The following is a 25,778-nucleotide window of genomic DNA, read 5'->3' as shown; positions in this document are numbered from 1 at the left end:
TGTATCAATATCGTCATGTTTCCCAGCCATATCATCAATCATCTGTCACCATCTCATGTCCACATGCAAGCAGATACATTTAACGGTTTAAAAGCAAAGCAAATAAGACTATTTTACCTTGGGTGAGTGACGTTGCCATGTTGAATATGGAGATGATTTCATCGTAATCCAGCAAAATCCAGTCGATAAAACAAGTGTTTATCCATGATGGCGGGTGACGCGTCACAATCCAGTGTGTTGTAAACAGTCTCTCCACATAATTGGAAGATTGGTAATGACCCTCAGGAGGAAAACATTTCCTGTGCAACCTTCCAGTACATCCATAATGGAAGAACAGGTGGAATTCCTTGATTTTAAACTGAGCATTTTCAATAGGTCACTCATTTCATTTGTTGGAAGAAAAGCAGAGTTGTTGCGGGCTTCATGGTGGCAGTTCCTTCCTACTCCAGCTGTTAGCTTTATTGAGGCTTGTTTCGAGCACTTTTTTCCCTCCTGTAACCGTCGTTTCTTTAGACAACTTGCAGTGGTTATTTGCTCTGAAGTGTTTGAAATATAGCTTAGTCGCTGACATTTTTATTTTTTGCCCCAAACTCTGAATAAACTCCGAATTTTGAAACGGCGCACCGCACATGGCCGCACCGTTTAGCGCAATCAAACTTTCCAGACGCATTGGTCAAAGGTTACCCCCGTCCACAATGAACTTCCAGACATTTGATTGGCCATAATACAGTCGATGTCACTAGAACTCTTTTTTCCCCCAACTTTATTGAACAATTATTCCAATGCATCAGAAAAAGATGCATAAACATCAGTGTTCATTATAATAATAATAAAAAATTGTAAATTATGAACAGAAAACAGAGAATAATAAAAACTCAGTACATAAGTGATATTAACAGTTTGTAGATCGTTTTATTAGAGAGGCACAAAAGTACTTGTGTTCCTATATTGACATTAACAAATATAACGACTGCTGTTCTCATGAAAATATGTTGTGGTAACTCAAGTAGTGTAAATCCAAAAACATTTCCCAATTTTTAACAGAGAATTCTGCATCTGACATGCTGGCGATAAAACCGAGTTTATTCCACTGATATTCAAGACTTTTCAGATTATAGGCTATTAATAACAGAAAACAAACCACAGTATACATAAAAACAAACTGAGGAAAAAAAAAACACCTTCAGGAAGGCCCTGGTAGCTCCATGCGATGCTAAAGTCATTGAAGTACAATTGCAAGAACAGGTAAAACAACACGCCTCTATCATCATTTTTGTTTGATTAGCTATCCTGTTAAACCTCTGATCCCTATCCGTCACTTTATTGACTTTACAAACACACAGTTACAGATGATAAAACCATCACATCCCAAGGTTCACTTCTCTTCTGGAGGTTTCCATCATATTACTGTAGATCATCTGCTATATGCAATAGAGCTGTAGATAATTATTTCCAGGACTTCTTATTAATGTTGCATTCAAGAAAGTGAGGGGAAATTTAAATATACAGATCTAAGAAAACTCATGATTGTTTATTAAAATTATGTTTCCAGGGTTAAGCTGGGAAAAATCATAAAACCAAATTATTTAAATCTTATACTTAATTAGCAATACCATATTGTAGAAAAAATGTATACAGAATACAAATATTAGCATTGAAATATGTATTTGAATACAACAATTTAGAGTACTCATAATGGACTTATGAAGTGTTCATCACTTTCGTATAGCTGGTAGAGGCAGAGCTCATTTGAATTGTGTGGCTCCACCTATATGTAGAAGTTACGAGAAAGTAAAGACAAACAGCTTCTATCTAGTGTTTAACCGCACAGACAATTATGTCCTTAGAGTTCCCTACAATTTCAACTTTATTTAATATTTTGTATTTGCAGAGTAACGAAAACTATCTTCTAAATGAAGTGTAAAGTAAACTATTATCCGTTTACATGCAGTGGAGTAAGTATAAAGTAGCATACAATGGAAGAACCCTATACCTATAGTTCAAGTTCTGCAAAATGTTACTTAATTACAGAATGCTCTACAGATTTACAGAGTAAATGTTTACCTTTTTAGTTAAATCCCACCACTGCAGACAATTTGTTTTTTGCAGAATGCGCCACACTTGTGTCTGGACCTCTGGACGATTGGATTTCCAGATAATAGCTCCTGATGTTTGAATGTTTTTAAATAGCTTACAGCGCCCCCTACAGGCAGTGTTTGCAATAGAAAGTGACGTCACCCATTCAGCTGCAGCAGGCAAGTCGAGGCAAACACCGACTGGATCTCTGGACAGGCGATGCACGACACACACACACACACACACACACACACACACACACATACACCGACACACACCGAGACAACCTGCGGGGTGGACACACACATAATCCGGGGGACCTCCACACATCAAGTCCTATTCACCCGACCAGTGCATTATACCGGTGTGTTTTGGAGCCGGTATTTGTCAGAAGCACCAAGTGACAGATCCACGGACGGTGTCGCTGCAGGTTTCAGGACAATGACTCTGGAGGATGAGCTGACGAAAGCCGCAGCGAACGGGAACAAGGCAACTGTGGATAATCTGCTGCGGGCAGGAGCGCAGGTTAACGGGGTGAACAGCTTGGGACGCACCGCTCTGCAGGTCAGTGCACCGGAGCCGCGGCATCCCCCGATACAAGACAATATTCGCACTTAGAAATATTCATGAATTGAGTTGACCTCGGAGACGTATTTATAGCACCAACTTCTTTAACAAGGCTATGTGACGTTGTTTGTTAATAGCATATTTGACAAAGCAACGCACCTAAAATTGACGCGCAGTTGCGAGAGTTTTAATGATGAAACGGTTTATTTATTGAGGAAATACACATAGGCTATCAACTATCAAGCTTGTATTTTTAATCAAGCTAAATGAAACGAAACTAGAAGTTAGTGTGGAGCCTTTTAATGGTTGCACGATTTACAATTTTGAATTTCGTAACTGTTGTTTTTATTGCATTGCGTAGTTTACGGTTAGCTTGGTCTAGATCTTTACGGTTCAGTTTAAAGAATAACAAATTCCCTTCTTTAAAGTGCCTTTACACTCTAAAAACAGCTGTGTTAAAATCGACCAGAATTGGGTATAATATATATATATATATATATATATATATATATAATATAGTAAATGCACTAGTTATTCATAACTCCCTCCCAAACTCCTAAAACAGTAAACCTCATGTGGGATTTAGGGCCCAGTTTTTAATCTCTGAAGCATGTTACCACAACAGATGAGCAGTATTAACATCATAACACCTGACATTGAAAACCAGCATAATAGTAGTATTGTTTTTCTAGCCTTAAGTCTCTGAACATTCAGACTAAGTGCATTCGTGTTGTAACTTGAGATCCATAGGATATCATTAATTGTAAACATTGCAGAAAAAGGAAATTGTTTTTAGGATATAACTAAAAGGCATCGTCTCAAATCAGCAGCAGCATATTTTATTTTGCATTTTGTTGTATTGGGCTGTTAAACTATCTGTTTATACATTCATTTCGAGCTCTTAAGGCGAGGTCGTTTTAATTGGGTCAAGAATGGTTGCTCTATGCACAAAAGCAATGAAAATCCTAACCTGGGTTCCTCCAAAACTGAAGCATAAAAGACACAAGTATAGTAAAATGCAGGAATAAAAAGCATAACATAGAAAAAATATTTATTTATGTTTTAGAATAAATACTGTATTACTGTATCTGTAAAATGTATAGCCTTAATATGTGGGGAAAAAATATATTGAATGCTCTAATGATGTAAATAGTTGGTTAAAAAAAATGAAGTGTATAGGCTATCCTGTCGTGTTCGTTTCTTCCCCTTACCTTACCCTGTCAGATTTGAACGGTGTGTTTTAACTTCTCTTATGAACACAAAAAACATGAATTATCATCAAAAATGTTGCACCACCACAATGTCTCAGACTGGTCTGACATCTACGGTGAATATACAAAGTATAGACACTGGAAATGTATTCCAAAATGTGTGTCTCTCTTTGACGGGAACACCATAGGTTTTACAAATTTGACTAAACCACTCAAAACCCAATGAAAGGGATGATCAGTCATTATTCAAAATACTGTGGAGGATATCATAAGGCCTTGAGGCAATCAAATGTAAAACACAATATTTGATAGCCAAACACGACAGGACCGTTACTGTAGCCTACATTAGAATAAACGTACTGCAGGAAGCCTGTACTGTATGCCGACACAGGCCAGTTTCATCCCACAGGCCATAAGACTGTTTAACACCTAAACTTCTGTAAGAACATAACATTCATCTGTTTGCAACATAGCCGAGCCTAACCTATATATATATATAGGTTAGGCTAGGCTATGTTGCAAACAGATGAATATATGAATATATATATATATATATCAATATTCCAATTACTTGTATAGACTATTCTGCACTATTTCTATTCTATTTTATTTACACTATTATCTGTTTTATTGTGTTGCACTGTTTGAGGAGCCTGTGACCTAAGCATTTAATTGTCATAACTACTGTAGCTATGAAAAATGACAATCAAAGCCTTGAATCTTGAAATGTGGAATAAGAAGATTGCTCTATTTAGTGATATAAACAATGCATTTAAAAAAAAAATGGCTGTAATCAATCCAAACTAGAATCTAACTCGGGGTATATACTTCTGTAGGTGATGATGATGGGCAGCACCCCGGTGGCTCAGCTGCTGCTGCGGCACGGAGCGGACCCGTCGGTGAGGGACCGGAGCACCGGGAGCTCTCCGCTGCACGACGCGGCCCGGACCGGGTTTGTGGACACGGTGCGGCTGCTGGTGAAGAACCGGGCTGACCCGCAGGCCCTGGACAATAACGACAACCGACCCGTCGACCTGGCCCGGCAGCACGGACACACGGAGGTGGAGGATTATCTTCAGTCTCTACCGGACACCGAGTGACGCTGGACGTTAATGAAGGGATACCGGGGCCTGGAGGGCCTTCTGTCTGAAACATAGGATGTTTTGCTGTAAAAGGTTTTTTTGTATTTATTTATCGGATGTTTTGTAGGTATCGTATTTTTAACGAAATCTTTGTCAATATGAGGCTGTCATGAAAAATCAGTAAAATATGGTTGGCCATAATGTCTAATAATAGCTACACAAATTGGTTCAGATTTATTCTGCGTTGTAAAATAGAAATATTCAGAATATATAACTGTATAAGGTGAACAGTCTTCCTATAATATTTGTTCATGACATTGTATTTTTAAATTAAGATTAGTGTGGATTTTTGTCTAAAACGATATGAGATCATTTGAACATATGTCGACTATTTAACCAAAGCCATTCAAAATGTTTTGCACACCCAACATTAGTGTAACTAAAGCACTGTTTGTTCTGCAGACTCGGAGTGTCACTTCCTGTTTTTACAAAATGATATGCAGACCTCGCATTGTATGCACTTTAATAAAATGTAATTGTAAGTGTGTTAATGGTGCATATTAGAAGCAGCACTAATATGGTAATGTATCTTGTCTAAAGGATGGATTACAACAACAAAAAGGTACAAAAGAATAAATAACCACAAAAAAACGATTATTTTATTTTTATTATTCAGTTTCAAATTGTTTGAAAGTTCCACATTAGCTAGCTGACTTTCCTTAGATTTGATTCTTCTTAAAATAGTTTTAGGAATATTGTCAGAGGGATCATAGCGAAGGCTTTTCCTGACACTGCTTGGTAAATCTTAGGCTCATGATTGTTTGTCCTCAGGTGACCTCCCAGTTTAACTTGCTAAAAACATCACCGATGGGAGTTCATTAATTTATCTTTAATGGAAAGTTTAAGACGTGATGATTACCAGAAGATAGTCAACTTAAAGCACCTTGGACTTCTGTAATAACGTCTACAATGATTTCCTAATAAAATAAAATATAGTTGCACACCCAATGGGTCGCCGTTACGGTCTAATGCATGTCATACTTGCAGAAAGAACAAGGAACAGGAGGGGTAAACATTAAAAATACACAGACGTGACTAATACCGAAACCCAACAGGAATAATGTCAGGCAGTAAATAAAGTTGAAAGCATCATTCAACCTATAGACATTAACTTTAACTTCCAGGGCAATCAGCCTGTATCTTTACAATACATTTTGATCAATATGTCAAACAGGAGGCTGTAAGGGCCCGGAAATTCCAATCTGAACTCTCCCTTCAGGAGGATATTAATTCACAATTACATCGTATTTTAAATGTATTTTTCCCATTCATATTGAGCTTTTTTAGCCAAGACTAAAATTATTTCACCCTGTATTCCAATTCATATAGTTTGAACATGTGATTTAAAAAAACTGTAAAACTTAAATGCAAATGGTAAGATGCACTAAGTGAATTATTCTCTGTAGTTTTTATTGACCGGTTTTGTGCTGAATAATGCATTTATTTTATATAGACAAGCAAACAAAGAGTAACAACAAAAGTTAGTAACTATATTTAGATATTGTGCCGCATGATGACATTTAGGAGCAGCCAATGCAGATTAGAGAAGAAAAAAATAGGACACGGAAACATTTGTAAACTTTAACAAAAATTGCCAATTTCATTAGAAGCTTATTCCTACAATATAGGTCAAAGTCACTCAGTGTAAAAAATGAAGAGTCTTTAAACCCAGTTTATTTATGATAACTGGAAAACAGTTTGCATGTACAGTGCAGATCTTAGCTATAAATGTTTTGTCTATATTTATATTGGATGCTGCAAGTTTTTGATTCACAAGCTTCATGAACAGCAAACACAAATGAAAGTATACTCAACAAAAATATTAACAAAATTAAAATGTGCCCCTAAAAAAATATATATTCCTAGCATTAGTAACAAGACAAAGTTTTGCTCAAAGTGTATTCAGGGATTTGAAATATAGGTCTGGACTAAAATAGGTTCAAAGTAGACTTTAAAATGAGTTGTAACCAAGGCAACAAAGTGCAAAAGTTGCAACGCATTAAAGCAATAGCAATAAAGACACAAACGGTTTACATGCTAATATATCATTTTGTTAATATTTGTGTATGTTCACCACCAAAAATATAAATCCACAAAGATTGTATATCTAGAATAATCTTTAGAAGACTTTAAATCTTTGTTGATCTTTCGTTTTTAAATGTGTCTCGTACCTTAACATGATGTAGGACTGACCGCAGAGTGACGACACTGATGCTTGTTCCGGAGAAAAAGGGTGGCCTGTGATTGAGTATGAGGTGGGGGGGGTTTTACTGGAGATTTATGAGTGTATTTTAGCTCAAGGAAAAACAATAAAACTCTAGCCGAAGACAGAGCACATGCAATAATTATGTGAGGCACTTTCTTGTGATTCACTGATGACAAACGGCAGGCAGAGTTGAGTCTGTGGTCGGTGGAGGGGTGGGTGGGGTCCGGGATCCTTTTTCTACCGTTTTCTGCACGCTCAGTGTTTGGGTAACATCACTGAAGACTGTGCCATTGTCTGTAAGAGAAAGAGCAAAACAGCCTTGTTTCCCATACATCTCACAGATAAACAGAAACTATCATTACATTTCAATCCTGTGAGTTTCAGGTTAGTCTGAGGTAACAACAAAAAGGAAAAACAGCAGACAATTCGATTTTTTTAAAGCTTCATTAAAACAGATGTTTCTATTATCTTTACCGCCAATTAAAAATCAAATCTTTTATCAGAAGGGAGCTTTTTAGAAGTGTCGAGTGTGAATAATGCAAATAACAAAAAATCACTAACAATGTGTTGGAACGCTAGCCAATAAAATCTAGTGTTACGTGGGAAGGAACTTTGGGATTTTAGTCTTTGCAGACCATGTACATGCACAAAAACCTATGTAACACTACAGGAAAGGGAAAACCCCTAAAGCAGAATAGGGTCTCTTTAAATGATCCGTTTTTAAAATGTGCACCGGTAATCACACATTTATTATTATTAGGGCTGTCAAACGATTACATTTTTAATCAGATTAATCACAGCTTAAAAATTAATTAATCATGATTAATCACCATTCGGACTATGTCCAAAATATGCCATTTCTTTATGTGTATTGTTGTGGGAATGGAAAGATGAATGAAAGAAGGCGGATATATCCATTTAACATACAGTATGTATGTTTATTATAACATTGTTCTGTGTGTCAAAATGAAAGACAGCCCACACACCTATCAATCATCAAACCGTGGGGTCTTATTTCATAACGTGTTGATTTCTATCAACACGTAATGTTGTATCGATGTATATAGAGATGTACTACAGCAAAAGTATTTTCCGTCAGGACTTCCTGCAACAACACCACGCCGTTATCTTGATTCTGATTGGCCAGAAGACATTATCAAAGATGTTCTATTGAGAAGACGATCACTACGTGACAAAAGTTTTCAAAACCGTTTCTAGTCTTCGGTATTTCCAGACAAGTGGCTACTGAAATCAATCTTATTAACTGCTGTCAGTGCAATTCTCTGCGCGAGTTGGCGGACTTTATTTTGCTTACTTTAACATCGTTTTTCATGGTGGGGTTAAGCCATTTCTTGGTATGGCTGTAGCCTACCCCAGCGCTGTCACTGGTGGGATGTATGGGGCGAGCCATTCTGCTCATGCGTTAAATGTGTAAAATATTTTAACGCAATTAATTAAAAAAATTAATTACCGCCGTTAACGCGATAATTTTGACAGCATTAATTATTTTGATTACCGCATAGTTTGAGTTAAGACTGTAATATAGTCGGGTGTATGTACCTTTTATGCTCAATGTTTTTAAACACAGATTTCAATATTAGGTCAAACCAGATGGATTACATTGTGTTAAACCCTATGAAAAGCTGCAACACAGCACAATGGCAGTGTCTGAGTCATCGCACTCTTATGGCCCTATGACTTCTTGATAATGAACACCTTCATGACTGTCTACTGTTTTCAGAGATTCTGCCCTTTCCAAACACAGTGGAAAAACGTGGCTCTGTGATAGGCAGTATAAATGAGATGTCCTTTGGAGATAAGTCTGGTCAAATGTCAACAGACCCTATTTCACATCCTCTCTAAAGACATACAAAATGGGAATGAATCATAAAGTTGACAACTTACTTTCAAAGTCTTAATTGTGTGAGCCCAGTCCATCTGACTGATCTGAGGTATGGCAGTGAGCAGGATGCTGCTGGCCTTGTTGGCGTTCTCCTTCATCGTCTTCAGGACGTTGTCGACACAGACCTGCGACAAGGGAGGAAAAACTGACATTTACTGACAGACATGCAAAGTCACTTCCTTTAAATGTCAATCACTTTATATTTTCCAGGTTAAAATGTACTTTGACATTAGCAATTTTGACGGTAAATGGAACCATCGCATTGTAAATAACCTTGTAAATAAAATATTAATAGACATGTATGGCAGCAATGCATGATGGAATAAAGACACAAAATATCCAATTTTAATTTAATTTTTTTTAATCGGCAAATAATTACATTTTAGATGTAAACCCGATTGTGAACAACTTTATGTAAATATTTGTATGGCACTGCCGTAATGCTTTAAATGAAGGCAAGGCAATGGAGAAGATCAGTATATTGTTTTTCTGGCAGCCAGCTGTGCCCTTTACTCCAATGAAGTATTACATGGGTTTCATTTTGTAATTGAGTGTTGAGCCATTTCACCTGACATTTCTAAGACACTGGTAATCATCACATTGTTCACCTGACTAACATTGTGACAAGAAGAAGAGGGAAAAGCATTTGAAAATGTTGCAATAAGTCAGCTATTTTTTATCTTCTGTAATGACGTAAGGAAACTGAGGCCTCAGTGAAAGGTTCACGCTGAAATACAGAAAGGTCTGCATGAAAAGAAGCGATACGACCAGCATTACTCATCAATACAGTGTACAGTACATTAAGTCACAACATCACTTCTGTTTCCTGCTGGTGTTTTCTCCTGCGACCTCGATTAACCCCCCTCTTTAGTGCTCTGTGTTTATATCACAGTCAATGACTAGGCTCATGATTTTCTGGTATTTGCAGGAGGAAGACAGTGCAGCTGATGACTCAGAGTGACTCAACCTCCTCTGGCAGGGCTTCCACCGGAGGCTGGAAGGAAAGCAGACTGAGGCAGGAGGTGGTAGGAGGCTAGGAAGGAGCGAAGAGGGAGGGATGGGGGGGGGGGGCGGAAGGATGTGTGGTGAGCGTTCGGCAACCGGAGGGGGAAGAGGTCAGCTGCAGGAACTCGGAAGTGGAGTTGTGAGTTTGGCTGGATCTGTGTCAAATAAGCCCGAGACCGCCCACACGCCGTATATCAGCCACACTATCAGAGTCTGACAGAGGGGGGGGGGGGGGGGCAATCAGGAGCCAAAACAAGCCACACGTACTGCAGTCGGCCTACAGAGCACAGACGGCGTCGAGATTCCATCAAACCAATACAATTACCCACCGTCTGGTCTGAGAGTCAAATGTTTTTCTTTATGATGTAACATATTAGTGATTTACTAACTTTAGTCTTCCTACCTACAATTGAACAGTCTTCAAACAGCACCCAATGTTTGCAATTTCCGTTTCCTTTTCAAATATCATGGGGAGGTAATGTTGACTTCCACGTTAATAATCAATAACATGTTGGACAATGATTGTACTCGAACAATATTTGACTATTCATATACTTATAAAAACCTCAATGCTCTGCAGCAAAACCTGAAGAGGAGCTACTGCACCCGAACGCTGCGTTTCCTGCTACAAGAACACACGGATCACTGCGTTTGAAACAGAAAATAAGGACCTTTTTGTCACATGCACAACTGAGAAAATCTTCCAGTCGCAGGAAGGAAGGGGAAAAAAACAAGCGAGTGATTGTATTTCATTAAAGCGCCAGTGATTCATATTCAGTACCTAATCAGGCCTGCGAGAGAAACCAAAGCGGTTCATAGTAAGAAGACTGAAAAAGGGTTTTGGTTTGGCATCATCTTTTTTTATAGATATGAATGTCCCTTTGTTATCATTTCAACATGTGTCTGTGAGAGAAATGACTATAACAATCACTTTTCTAGTTCACAGATAAAATGGGAGCACTGGATAAAGTTCACCAAAGATTATTTTAATTAACCGTTTGGCATCTGTATGACTAGAATACACATAGATACCTTTATTAGAATAGAAGTATATGATTAAATCCTCTTTCTATCGACAAACATATACACAGTACAGCACACAGTCAAATGTAGACTCATTTAAACCCATCCTAGTATAAGGAGCAGTTTTTTGCAAATGCATATACAACTCTGTTCATTTATTATTATTCATTTTCATGTGTTTTTGTCGTGGTTGTAATTGTCTAGGAGTTGCAACGAACACAAAGGAGTTTCCAAAAAGTATAAACTAACTAAGCTTGTGTCACACTCTGCTGATGCTGACTCAAACAAGGCGTAAGCAAGAACACACACACACACACATAATAAAACAGTTCTGCGCTCCTAACATCCAGCACGCCACTCACCGCCTCCTCATGCTCCTTCCAACAGTCGTAGTCCGTTGCCATGGCGATGCTGGCATAGCACAAGCCCGCCTCTTTGGCCAGGACGACCTCGGGCACCGTGGTCATGTTGATGACGTCGGCGCCCCACTGGCGAAACATGAGGCTCTCGGCCCGCGAGGAGAAGCGCGGCCCCTCGATGCTCAGCATGGTCCCTCCAACGTGGCATCTGACCCCCAGGCTGCGGGCCACCTCCACCAGAACCTGCAGGAAACAGAGAGGCAGTTGTGACGGACGCTTCTGAAGCAATGGAGACTCAGAGAGACACAGGGAGAGCTGGAACTTTGATGGCAAACACTGATGGTTTATTTGGAGCTTCGGCCGGAGAATTCACAAGACATGTGCTGAAGATCTCTGCACATTGGAGCCATAAAGAACGCCAGATGTATCTAATGTGGGAACTGTTGACGTGGCGTGAATAGCTGTTCATCTCATTCTATAACCTGAAGTGTTAGAAGAATACAAACAATACAACTATGCTGTGTTGTGTCTGTTTTTCCATGTGATGTTTTAGTCTTCCGAGATAAGCAGATAGATATTAGGAAATACGAGGCTGTCCTGCTTTTGTGAATATGTTTCACCAACATTTCATGTCTTTGTCTTTTTAAGAATTATTTTGCAAAAAACCTGCAGAAAACGCAGGTTGGAATAAAAAAAAGTGACAGAACAGAGTTTTCTATGCCTTAAAAAGTCAAACAAAACGAAACAATGAATGAGTCAGAGTCAGAATGACCGGAATCTTGACCTCTAATCAAAGTTAAAATTGTGCATCCTGAAGTTAGGATATGAGCAGGGATTAAATTGTGCCAGGGCTGTCCGGAGCTCAGCCCCCGCACATAGGACGATGCGCTGATGTCATCACCCTCACACATTTGTCATAAGTTTACAAAAAACGATATACATGTTAAAACGTTTCTCGTTCTTAATACAGACTTTACTTAGGGTCGATATGTGTTGACTTTACTTTAGAATAGCAGATCTCTGTGACCGGATATCGTTTTTCTGCTTAGTGAACGTGTCTCTGCTCAGGAGCTCCTCCCTGTAAAGAGTCTGCGGTGGTGCCAAACCACCCGACCCGTCTTGTAACACGGAGCTCGTTTCCTAAACCACACTTAATTTAGTGTGTGCATAAAGCTGAGTTATGATCGGTCATAATTGAATAGTTTACGGTGAGATTTACCCGCATACTTTTGGCCATACTCGCGCAGCCCTACAAATGAACTGAGTTTTCCACACAAATGTTCTCTAGCAAGTGTGCAGAGCGATGTTGATTTCAAATAGCAATTTGAAGGTTGGATATTTCTAAAAAAGAATGTGTGTATATATTAATAATTTAAGATGTAAATTACTTTATTTCAAATTGTTATGTAAGGAGAACAAATTGTAAATATTAAATTTGAAGATAAAAATTTATTAGAAAGTTAAATATCAGATTTCATGTGAAAATAATCTTACAATAGTTGAGGAAGTGTGAAACGGGATAAATGTGCAGGTATTGAAGAGCTCACCTCTCTGGTTCGGTTGCAGAAAGGCTCGGCCATGGGGATGTGACTAACTCCTGGAGGGCTGCTCGGCTGCCCGTCATACAGAGTCTGAGCTCTCTTGGTCGTCCTGGAAACAAGAGCAGGAAGTACTGGCAGTTAGTATCCTGGCAACACACGGAATTTCCAGATGCCTTAGTTAGGTTTTGTTAAAAAATAACCAAATCTATGTAAATATTTGATTTGTTTTGTGATTATGAAAATGTATTCTAATGTAAAAGTAAATAATAGAATATGACACTTTTTCAGATTATAACTGTTTTCGATCAGGTTAGCAATTCACTTTTTAAATGAAAAAAGTAGAACATTTAACAACAACAACAACAACAAAAACAGACAATAGAAAACATTCAAATCAAAAAGCAAATCTTTTAATTATTAATTAGCAGGGTATATGCAGGAATCCTGAAGTCAAATCTAAGACCTTTTTTAAGACCCTTTCCATACATTTTAAGACCTCATCGCCACTTGGAGTTCTAACCGGTTACCTTGGCGACACACTTGACCTCACATTGACTATATACAGTATTGATTTTCCTTCCTCCTTATCTTCCAACCCTTTGGACGCAGACTTGCATTTCCCGATAACGATGTTGTTTAACAACCGGTGTAAACGGACCTTCGCGCACCATCAAACATTGAGCGTGGGATGTCCTGTTCAGATGACGTCAAATCCAACGGGATGCCCTAAATAAACTACACAGAATCACACTGCACACCTACGCAATGATTACATTCAGGCAGACTGTAGAATACAACCTCTTTGGACAATTTATATACTTATTGAAAACAAGCTACAAAATGTAATACCTTGGAAAATGCAGTTTAATACTTTTTAATAGCCTTAATCTTCGCTAAATTGATTCATCAACTTTTGGCCCCGCGGACACCCTGATTAAGGAAACAGTGTCAACATGAACACTAATGACATCAAGAACCAAGCAGCCAAGTCATTTGTTTCACAATCATTATCTAAACAGCATTGTATTGCTTCTCATACTTTATCATGTTATTGTTCTATAATATGTTAATTCATGTGTGTCTTTGACGATCCTCGAGGAAAGCTTGCCACAGGACTTGTATAACCGGAATAACAATAAAAATTCTGAATCCAGAATGTGTGTGTTTGAAAAAGCAGAGCGTTCTGGTGGTAAACTTCAAGTTAGGATGAATTATGTCCCACATTAAATTCAATAGTTGATGAACAGTCCCTTCACAGCTATTCAGGAGTATCAACACATCAGCAGCCGCCGCCCGGCCTCTTTTTTACGACGCCAACAATGGCCACTGCGGCTCTGCTGATTCAGCGAGTTTCCTCCTAGCACAGTGCCAGCCTGCAGCTCTTTCTAGAGGCTGAGTCACTCTGCTCAGCGACCTGAGAACATCTGGGGTTGTGTCTCTGTATACGCTCAGCTTTGTTTTGTTCTGAAATGGAATGCACGATTTAGAGCAATGTAATGATAAAGCAATTCTGATACGACAAAAAAAAAAAAACGGAAAGGCAATGATCATTTTTGAGAGATTATTTACATCATCATGGTTTTTTATAAAAGTATTTGCACCAAACAAGGATATTTTTTATAAAATATTTAGACGGCAATACTTCATTCGGGATGAGATTTGTACTTGTTTTGCCATTAACGAATATTGCGCATTCTGTGATTTGGACAATGCAATAGTAACATTATAATAATAGCATGCGGTGACAATCCCCAGCCTGTAACATTACACAGCGTTTCTACAATAGCCACATTACTAAAAACAGAGTAGTGTCCTCATTAGCTACAGGCTTTAATGAAAAGGTGAGTTTTAAGGAGTGAGTTTTGCGTTCCTGATAAATGATCGAGTCATTGTGCAGCCATAGTTCTGAATACTATTTAAATGTTAACTTAAATACATGTAGAGATCATTATGTAGCTGGGTAATAACAAAAGAAAACAATCTCTAGGTGGTGCCGATTCATAGTATAACTGGATATTCCTCTATCTCCAAAGGGATTGCCGAGTCAAACCACAATTATTTCAGACATCCAAAATATGAACGTGCCCATCGATGGAAATCTTTTAAGTTGATGCCCAACCCAATCTGTTGCTCATGACTCTGGCATTGGAAGTTAGTAGTTAAATATCCAGCTGCACCCTGGTGATCATCAGTAGCAGCAGTGTGTGGGACAAACTCAGCCAAGCACAATGCCTGTTGATGCTACAGAAATTAAGTTATCCTGGCATTTCATTCGCAATGTCATTTCAGGATCATTGTTGCACTGAATGGCTCCCACAGCCTTTAATTATGAAATATTTAAAATATTCTTAAAATGCAAAAAGGATATACAATGGATTACTAAGCATACACACTGCAACACAGTAACATCATTGGAGTGTATCCTTGCACCCATGTTGAATTAAAATGTGTTTTTGTTGACGAGCCACTTCTAAGTTATGTGTTTTAGTTTATTGTTACAACTCGCATACATTCGCTAAATTCTCCAAATGAGATGGTGACATGAAAATGTGTTTGATGTCAAATCAAAACGAGATAAATTAAGTCAAGCGTCAAACTTGTGAGACAGTGATGTTTGGCATAGAGCTAGCAGCACTAAAAGAGGGTATGACTAGCAGTAGACAGAAAACAAATAAGCACTGGAGACATGTTGATACAAGAAAGGCCTTTACAAACTTGCCGTCACATGCTGCAGGACAAGTCTGAACAAGTCCCAACGAACACAACTTCCTCATTTCTGATAAATGGGCCGTGCTTAATGTTGGCAGAGGAGCTATTCACTAATAGACGCAAAACCACAGGCGGTCGTAAGCGAGGGAACACACTGACACCACTGAGGGAAGGCAGTTCGATGTTTTTCTCCATTCAGCCAGCTGTGTGGCGACTCATTGGCAACAGAAGTCTTCCCACTGACACAGCACATATTGAGTTATTTAAGTCAGCTAACAGAGAGACTCTCACACTCCCACAGGGTAATGCTACACATTAAGTATAGATGTAAATGCCTGGAAGTCAGACACTGTGGAGATAGTATGCTTTCCCATGTCAATGAAAAAGAAAGACATTCGCAGGAAGAATGAGCGAGGGGTTTTAGTGACCAAAAAACTTAAATATTAAAGCCTGTTCATTTTGTTGCAACTCAAGTCTTCGAAAATATGAACAGAGGGAGTTAATACAGTTTAAATAAAGAGGCATTAGTCAACCTGTTTAACAATAACAGCACTGTCAAAGCAAACTATAATTACAGTCCTTTCCAAAAGTCAACTTGAAAATAAGTGAAGGAAAGTGTGTAATCATGTGGAAGAAGATCTCACACAGTGTTACCCACTATAACGTGGTAGTGGCTACAAGCTCAGTGAATTGAATGAATGAGAGCTGAAGGGTGAAGCTCTCAGAGAAAGTGGTACACAAAATGAAACATGACACAGACAGGAAGTAGCCGTGACGACAAAAATATCTCTCTAACATGTATTGGTGTCAAATGTTTCCAGAGAACAAAACAGTGACAGCATTTGTTTTATTCTCACTGAAGCCTTGATCAAATTAAGACACTTAGAAATCCAACAAAACATCAGGCAAAGGTAATAATCCTTCCCACTGAACATAAAAGTGAACAAATATTGGTTTGAGAAAGAAGCAAACCTAAGTCCTTCCCTGTTTGTCACTCAGCTATCTGGACAATCCTGTCTCGAGATGGGTGGGAGGATATTTGATTTGTTGTGCAATACACCACCTGTACAGTCATTACAGAATGACATTTAAGTAGAGATGTCCCGATCCGATCACGTGATCGGAGCCGATCACGTGATTTTCAAAAGATCGGAATCGGGAGAAAAAAAATCGGGAATCGGGATCTTTTTTTTTTTTTTTTTTTTTTTTAAATACTTTTTTAAAATTTTGTATTCAATGTTACAAAACAAAAATGACCATGTTCAAGTCTTAAAGTCATCCTGAGGCCTTAGTTTTGGTTTCAAATTACACAACATCATGTACAGTATGTGTTGCTTCTTTGGGGCTTGTTTTCATAGACCTGGTTGCTTATTTCTCTCAAATCTGGAAACAGAGTGGGCGCAGTGTCTAATTGTAGCAGTAAGCTAACGAGTACTGATAAGTTTTATTTTGTTTTGATCCAATGCTGCACAACTGAACTGATCTAATGTTGCTGTGAAAGAAAGAAGCTATATCCATGTTGGATAGAATATCCAATTTAAATAAAAAAAAAAAACCTTAAGGGACAACTTGAATGCTTTTTTTCTTTTTTTTCTCTTAATGCATTGCATAAAGATCGGATCGGGAAAAATCGGTATCGGCAAATTGTCAAAATCAAATGATCGGAATCGGATCGGGAGCAAAAAAAGGTGATCGGGACATCCCTACATTTAAGTGTATTCATATGTATTTAAGTATTGTACTTGCAGGCCGCACTATGAGGAGCCCTGAGTTAAAGTAAGGACAAGGGTGGAGGGAAAAAGAACAACCAAAAGAGCCTTTGAGAGAAGGTTAAAGAAGAGGTATGTGATTTTGAACGCAGCACCAGGAAAAATATGCTACTTCTTTTTGGTCAGCCTTTAAATAGAGGTCTTGCAACGACTTCCTGTTCTCACTGGGGCTGCACGATTTGGAGAAAATAACGAGATGCGATTGTTTTGACTGATATTTTGCAATTACAATACATGGATCTTTTTTACATCATTGTTCTAATTATCATCGACAAATATATTAAAATGATCATGGTGTTAAAAATGATAAAACTATTTATTTTATTGCAATGGTCGAATTTGCAGTTTTGGTCAAATGTAGATGAATTGTGCAACAGTGGCTCAGTCTGTCGGGACTTGCTCTTTGAACCGAGGGGTCGCATGTTCACGTCCCAATCGGTGCTGCCCACTGCTCCGAGTACTAGGATGGGTTAAATGCAGAGGTCCAATTTCGCTGTGTGCTGTACTACGTGCATGTACATGTGTGACAAGATAAAGAGGGTTTCATCCTCCAATTCTTCTTCCTCTTCAACCCTAGTTATCAGTTTGTACTGCTTCATATAAGGATGTCGCGACTCTATGATGAATGGCTTTTCAACGATTCTAATCGGGAACATATTTCATGTTCTGCCTGATCAGTAAAAATTAACATAGCTAAACATATCTTTAATATTACTAACACAAAAAATACAATTTAAATGCTCTGATATAATACCGTTTTTAATTCTTCTTTTAATGTGAAAAGAATAAATAAATATCTGAACCCTAACATGTTGTTGTGTTCAGACCCCACTCACCTGTCGATGAACTGATCGATGAGGACTATGTCTCCGGGCTGGATCTCTTCCCGGAGCGATCCGCAGGCCGTGGTGACGAGCAGATGAGTGCAGCCCTCCTCTCTCAGAGCCCAGATGTTGGCCTGGTAGTTCACATTGGACGGCATTATGGTGTGTTGTCTCCCATGCCTTAACAAATGAGGGAAAAGTAGCATTTAAGATATTCATTGTTTATCCAATTTGGGTGAATATATGCAGTAAAAATGGATATCCACTAGATGGAGCTTATAGAGAACATTTCATAATTCACTTTTTAAAGTAGAGTAAAACATCCTTTCTCACCTTGCAAGGAGCACACACTCCACATTCTTTATCCTCCCCAGTATTAAAGCATCAGAGGGCTGTTCAAGGAAAGAAGAACAATCCAATTAAACAAATTGATTTTAAGGTGATATTTGTAATTTATACTACGATTCTCTTTGTTTTTTTTATACTGGCTTAACTAATTATATTGTTTTCAAATTGAATCTAACTGCTTCCTGTTTATTTTTTCTTTATATATTTGTTGCCTTGTATTTCTTTGATGTGACTTTTATTGTATATTTAATTAAATGTATTATGTTGAATCAGCTATGAAAACACTACAGTAATAAATTATTTACAAACATATGCCAGTCGAGCGTATTGTTGACACTGCTCTACATGACGGAAAAAGCGTTGGACCACAAAACACAACTCACCTTCCCGTAAGGTGTGTCAACGTATCGCTCAGTCCTTCCCTCCAGGATATCAGGATCATCAAGGCCGGAACCACCAATTATCCCAATCTAAACAAAAATAAGAAGTCTTCAATAAACAACTACATTGTAATTATTAGCCAAACACTTCCTTTTGTGTGCCATTTATAAAACACAATAAATATAACTTTTCAAAGTTTGTTTTATGTACAGTGCAGAGAATTGCAGCAAGAGCTAAACACAACAAATATATATAAAAATAAGGTTTTGAAAACAATGTAAGCACATATTCAAATAAGTCTCAATACAAAGTGAAAAACTGAAATCCAGGATGATAAGATGTGATTTAGTTCCCCTAAGGGAGTAGGATCTCTGTTTGTATACACAAAGCATGAACAATTACTCAAGTATCTCTTATTTGCATTAAAGTAAAGTACTTGAGTAAAACATTAAGATACACCTTTACTGATCCCCAGTGGGGAAAGTGTAGAAGTTGCTGTAGCACCAAAAGGACATACATGAAAACAGATGAAATACCAATGTGAACATTGTGTAATTTATACAAGCAGTCAAGTGGAAACCGTCTCAGTCTCAATGTAGCTAATTAAAAACACAACAATTGCTATACATACTACCTATTTCACATTATTTGATATTCTGCCATTAACCCCCTACACACAGGTCCTTTAGTATAACAAAATACAGTGCAAGAGGCAATGCAACATATTAACAATAGGCTATAGTATTATGTGGTACATACTTTTGTATGCACGTGTTTCTATCACTTTTTTGTGAAATGTGTGAAAGCCTTGTTGTCTCTTGTTTATGTATTTGTTTAATGGAGCTGTCAGGGTGCACTCCTCCTGACCACGTGCCACACAAATACAGCTGAGATGGTTCAACATTAGCATGTATGTTAGCTTGTGTCATTTAGCCATTTCCGTTTAGTTTATGGATTGCATATTACAAATACAATGGGCTAATAGAGTACGATGCTAACAGCTCGGTAACGTTATAACATTGTTCCGCATTCCCACATTTGTAGCGGCAGCACATTATGAAGCCACGTTTAGCTGACGTTAGCTACATTTATTCATTGATTTCCCTGTGACAGTGTGTTTATAACATACACAGTTATGTACACCTAAGACCCGACCTTAAATATACGGTTTTTACCTTTATGGACACTGTGGAAGCCATGACGACAATGTTCTTGCCTGCTAAAGTCAATATATATGAAGAAATTGGGAGGATGAAGACTGTTACAGAATACAAACCGCTACATCCGTCAGAGACCAGAGACCAACGGACAGTTCGCTTCCTGTTGACCTTCAAAATAAGAGAAGGGCGATTTTAGATGAGATGAATTTTGCTTGGGGCTATTTTTTTAGAAATATTTCAATTCTGACTTGCTTGCCATTTATTCAGATGTACACTCAGCCTTAAGCAAGCTGTATGTTTCCTTTCATTTGACTATAAAACTCAAAACCACCCATCAGTGAAATATGTAAACATTCCCCATTAGCTTATATTTTCACTATACCTTTTATCAATTTTTTATTTATCTTTCAAAAACAGTTTTCCTCTCAGTTTACATATATATTTAACCTTAGGCTTAAACATGTACTACATTCCTATTAACATTCAGTTTAATTTGTAATAGCCGGATAGACTAACTAAGTGCACTAATTGCTTTTATGTGAAGAAATTCAATTTAAAAAAGGTACTCAAAACTCACTATCTCATTTAACTTCTTAAGGGTTTAGACACAAATTGAATGTATTGTACAAATATAGCCTTGTTTCCCAGTCTAACTTAAATATAAAATGTGTTTTTGCTGTGGTCCTGAATCCTGCATCCTGAGTCCTGGATGTCGAGTCGTGGCTGAGCCTGTCACTGCGGTCCTGACTGACTCTCCTCATACTGCTTCCCTGATGGCTCCCACAGGATTGTTGATATCCTCCTGGATTCATGTTCTTATAAACAGACACATGCATTTCAAAACATTTTGTCTACCCATGTTGTAAATGTATTATCTCGATGTGAGGGTCTAAGGACAGAGGGTGTCGTATTGTCATACTGATACTCTGTACAAACTGTGAAGACCACTGAGATAAATGTAACATTTGTGATATTGGGCTATATAAATAAACATTGATTGATTGATTGTATTAAATTAGCATCATTTGAAAATGTTATTAGACCAACAAATCAAAAGTTTTGCATCCCACCACTTTACATTGAAGAGGACAACCACGTTGGATGCTTATACTGTGGTAGGTAAATAATATTAAAATCATAAAAACAGAAAACCAACAGCAAACACATTTGCTCATTACAATTTATTTTAAATAAACGTTCAATGCAAAAGAGCCTACAATTCGAACACCATATGCAGATAATAAGAACTGCTTTATTTCCAGCAGATTGAAATAGTTCTCTCATAATATAGCTGATTTGTAAAGAAAGAAAAAAATCACTGTAACCGATGATTTTCCCTGAGCACCTTAGAAAAGTAAATACACCTGTTAAAGAAAATTAAGTTCCCAATAAGGATTGACACTTAAAAGAGTTTGGCAACTCCAAATAAAACTCCATTCTGCCTTTGTACATAGCGGCACTTTGCACGTGAAAATAACATTGTTTTAGTCATTCATGAAAGCCGGTGTCCAACGAAGAAGAAAACACTTGCGATGTCATTTAAAGGGGTACATGTTTTCACCGCCCGTTTCTCGATGTCGAATAAACCTACTGCAGAGCAACAATTTCAAGTATACTACGTCATCGAGTGGCGCCGAAGGACTGTTTAAATGACTTAGTATATGACTTTATGACGTAGTATACTTGAAATAGTGGCTCTGCAGCATGTGTACTCGACATTGAGAAACGGCCACCGTATCCTTTGAAATATTTAGTTTTGATGTATAATACTCTTTCCATATAACTACTCAATAGAGTCCGGAGGGGCGGGGTCAACTGGGTCATCTGTGGTATTGTCGATGGGGTTGTCCTTAGTGCTGCTGTCCTGGGGGATATTATCATTGGCAACCGTATCGCTGTCACTGTCACTGTCAATGGTGATGACAGCGGGCGAGTGCTTCCCTGTGCGTTCACTGCTCCTGTGCCTTTTACTTTTCTTCTTGTGTTTCTTCTTTTTCTTATGGTGACGCTTGCTTCGCTCCTGAGAGTTATCCTCGTTGACGAGCTCCACACTGAGGCTCCTGCTCGACCCGTCTTTGGATTTTTTACGACTCTGCTCTTTGCTCTTTTTCTTTTCTTTCCTGGGCAACGAGGGGGACTCGCCTTCTCCAATCGAGTTGGAAAGTTCAGTTTTGCTTGCCGCGTCTTCCAAATGTCTTGTTTTGTATTTCCTCTTTCCACCTGGCTTGTTGTTGTGTGATCTCTTTTTCGTCGAAGGGGAGCTACTGCTGGAATAAGTCCTGGAAGGAGAATGCCTCCTTTCACGTCTCCGCGAGTCCCTGCTAGGGCTCCTGGAGCAAGAGTGCCGATTTGAGTAAGACCGCTTCTCTGTGTGATGCAGATTATGAGATGATTTATAGCGGTGATCAATGTCTGTCTTTTTATAACTTCTCTCAGATTTTGAGTCGCCTCTGCCACTGGGAGAATAACCCTTTTCTCTAGATCTGCTCCTGGTAAAGTGTGTGCGCTCTGCACTTCTTGAGCGCCTCTTTCTCCTGTGCTCGATGTCCTTTGACACGCGACTCTCCCTGGGTCTGCTGTCATATCTTCTATCAGTGTCTTTTCTGTCTGACCTGCTGGATGTCTTGTATTTGCTAGATGTCGAAGAGCCACATCTTTCTTTTGAAACCAACTGATGATAGTGGTCTGTTTCAACATTTTCTAACTGTCCAGCCCTGCTTGGATCACTGCTCTGTGAAGGTATAGGACTGAGGCTGGAGAAGCGGATGTGTTGAGGTAGAAGAGGCACTGCTTTAACATCTTCATCAGCAGACTCATCAGAGTCAGAGGAGAGCTGGACCAGCTCAGGAGTCCTTTCTGCTGTTGCCTTGACAACATTAACAATGATACAGTCATCACTGATATCAAATATACACTCCTCGTTGGTAAACTCACCCTGAGTCGCCGCTGTTTGGCTGTGAGGACTCATTTGCTGTGGGGACGCCCCTAACCCACGTGTGTCCTCCTCTAAACTGCTGTCTGAGTCTGAGTCGAGGACCGAGAGACCCTCCGCCCTTCTCTGCTCTGCTGTCGTAGAATAAGACGGCCCCGGCGTCTCATCGTCCCACATGGAGTGCCTCAGAGTAGACGTGGAGTCTCCTGGGGGGTCAAACTCTGTCAAGTCTTCCTCATCCTCTGAGATAGCTATTACAGATGAATTGGAGCTGCCGTCTTCATTTGAGGAAGAGGCTGGGCAGTCGTAGGCAGCATGCTGGTCATAGGCCTCCATATTAAAGGGGGACTTTGCAAAGCTCATGAACTCATGGATAAAGTGCTCTGTGCGCGCCTGGAGGAACGGCCTGAGCTCTTCCAGAATAGCTCCATCCTCCATGTCATAACGTGTAATGCGCGACATGATGATGTGTTGCACTATGTTGACCAAAGAGCCGTGGGCCCCATACAGCACAACAAGTTCTCTTTTCAGCCAGGGGATCAGTCTATGCAGGCACGCAGGATTTGTTCGGAAGAATTCAGCCGAGGTTTCTCTGGAGCGACCACCATCGTGAACATTACGAACCCTCACTCCCTGTCGGTACAATTCCCTCCTGAAGTTGACCATTTCCAGCTCTCGGACAGTGTTCACTGCCCTGCCTTCAGTTGCAGCTCTCCTCTTCGCTGCCAACCTCTTCATCATCCGCCGGATATAACGCTCCTGCTCCTGTTGGGGAGGGTTAGCTGAAGCTTCAAACATTACACCGTTGTCTGGAGGTGGAGAGGTTCTTCCCCGCATCTGCCGATGGACTCCTGTAAGAGTGGTGCGGTATCTAAACCGCACTCCCCCAAAAGACCCAAATGAGCCACTCTCTACCGGTTGAAGGTCATACTTCTTAAAATCTTGCTCTGATTTTATACTGTGATAAATTGAATTAAAAGACTGTTTGCATAAAGGGCACTCGGCTTTGTTTTTGGACCACTCATGAATGCAGCGGAAACAGAATTTGTGAAGGCAGATATCCAGGTAAGAAATGTTGTTAAATATGTCCAAACAGATGGGACACTTGGAGTCCGGAGACACATCTGCAGACAATGCTTCAGAGATTTTCCTTCTACTCTTCTTCTGGCTCTGCTGCAGGGCAATCTTGATTGCCGACATGATCTGACATGATAAAAAAAGGTACATTATTATAAAATGCAGAATTCGCAGTTACTGAACAATAATGGTAAGACAGCCATAGAGTACCCTATACTGTTCTAATAAGGTGCTGCAGTTAAGTCTTAAATAAGACACATTTCCCAGTAAATCCTATTTAACGTTCCTTATTAAGTTAAACATAATATACCCTAAGAAGAACACAAGAGTTGAGCTAGTTATCTCAGATATACACTATACATCCGATTCAACCATATTATGATCAGCTGCTGTATACATATATTTCAGTCTTCATATAATGACCAACACATCATCAACCAATACTTTTTTTTTTAGACTATATTATAAGATTCTCAATGTCGTTTTTCGTTATTCTAAGCTTGTTAAAAAAACACACATGACTTTCCCTCTCCATAATGCATATAGACCTTACATCCATTTAAGAACACCACACTTCCCTACATATATACTAATCTATAAATACATGTTGATTAAAAAAATGCTTTAATAATATTAGACCTGTCCTGTAATGAGACGATAAAGCAGAAATGAATGACGCACATGGGTGCTTCACTCCATGGATAGTGTAAAATGCTTACTGTGTGACAGTCCGTGATATGTAACTAATGTCAAAGTCCTATTTTTATATCGGATCTATTCGTGCTTTACACATTACAATAATACTCGTCTCAGGCTCATCTTAATTGACTCTTCACTAAGAAGAACATGTCGTAATAAACCCAAAATTAAATAAGCACTCGTGGCTGTACTTCTTTAGGTTTTCACTTAGCCTAGATAGCCTAGCAGGTTAGGCTAGCACCGTGCCCGCTCACACAAGTGAGTAATGTTACAGTTAGAAACACGTCGGATTTAATTGTCGGTATTGTCTCCACAACCCTGATCTTTAAATAAACTATTCTGTCAGGGATATATTGGTGCTGCCACTCAACGAGAATGCGAGATATAGTCTAAGAACTGATTATTAGCAAGCTAGCTGAGTTAGCTAGGACTTTATAGCTAAGTAGCATTAGCTTGATAGGCTAAGATCTGAACGGCTAGTTATGAGCTTCGAAAAAAGTTGTTCAATATTTACTTTTGGCTTCCTCGGACACGTATGTGATTGACGACTGATTATCCTTCACAGTCTCATAGAAATCGACTCATTTCTTCATAGCAGTCATAAGGGAGCAACTCTTAACCAGATCAGCAGCCGGGCTTCATAACACCATAGCTTTCAGTACTTTTTAAAATTCAATAAAAGAAGCGATTTCCGCCCTTCAAAATAAAAGCGACACAAATAATTATGTAACTTTTTTCTACTACAGAACTACTTACAATGATCGAAATAGCTCTTTTGCTATTGTATTTAAATATTTTCTCATATTTCACCAGAAATTAAATTAATTTGGAGAATATAACAGAAAA

General features: G+C 38.8%; 1 protein-coding gene across 2 annotated transcripts; it reads right to left on the bottom strand.

The window, feature by feature from the left end:
• Positions 1–5,569: 5,569 nt before the first annotated feature.
• Positions 5,570–25,619, bottom strand: LOC307023180 (S-methyl-5'-thioadenosine phosphorylase). Of its 2 annotated transcripts, XM_079656286.1 has the most exons (9): positions 25,447–25,619; positions 22,113–24,359; positions 19,067–19,153; positions 18,669–18,727; positions 18,348–18,515; positions 13,040–13,142; positions 11,496–11,735; positions 9,108–9,230; positions 5,570–7,496 (listed from the first exon to the last, which is right to left on the bottom strand). In XM_079656286.1, exons 2-9 carry the CDS (start codon positions 24,354–24,356, stop codon positions 7,458–7,460), a joined length of 3,063 nt encoding a protein of 1,020 aa, XP_079512412.1. In that variant the 5' UTR covers positions 24,357–24,359; positions 25,447–25,619; the 3' UTR covers positions 5,570–7,457. The 2 variants fall into 2 exon arrangements, with proteins under 2 accessions (XP_079512412.1, XP_079512411.1); XM_079656285.1 differs by lacking the exons at positions 22,113–24,359; positions 25,447–25,619 and adding an exon at positions 20,240–20,386.
• Between the last annotated feature and the right edge of the window lie 159 nt (positions 25,620–25,778).

This window comes from Notothenia rossii (genome assembly GCF_949606895.1).
Source record: "Notothenia rossii genome assembly, chromosome: 1".
Taxonomy (NCBI): domain Eukaryota; kingdom Metazoa; phylum Chordata; class Actinopteri; order Perciformes; family Nototheniidae; genus Notothenia; species Notothenia rossii.
This window is presented reverse-complemented; position numbering and strand designations above follow the sequence as displayed.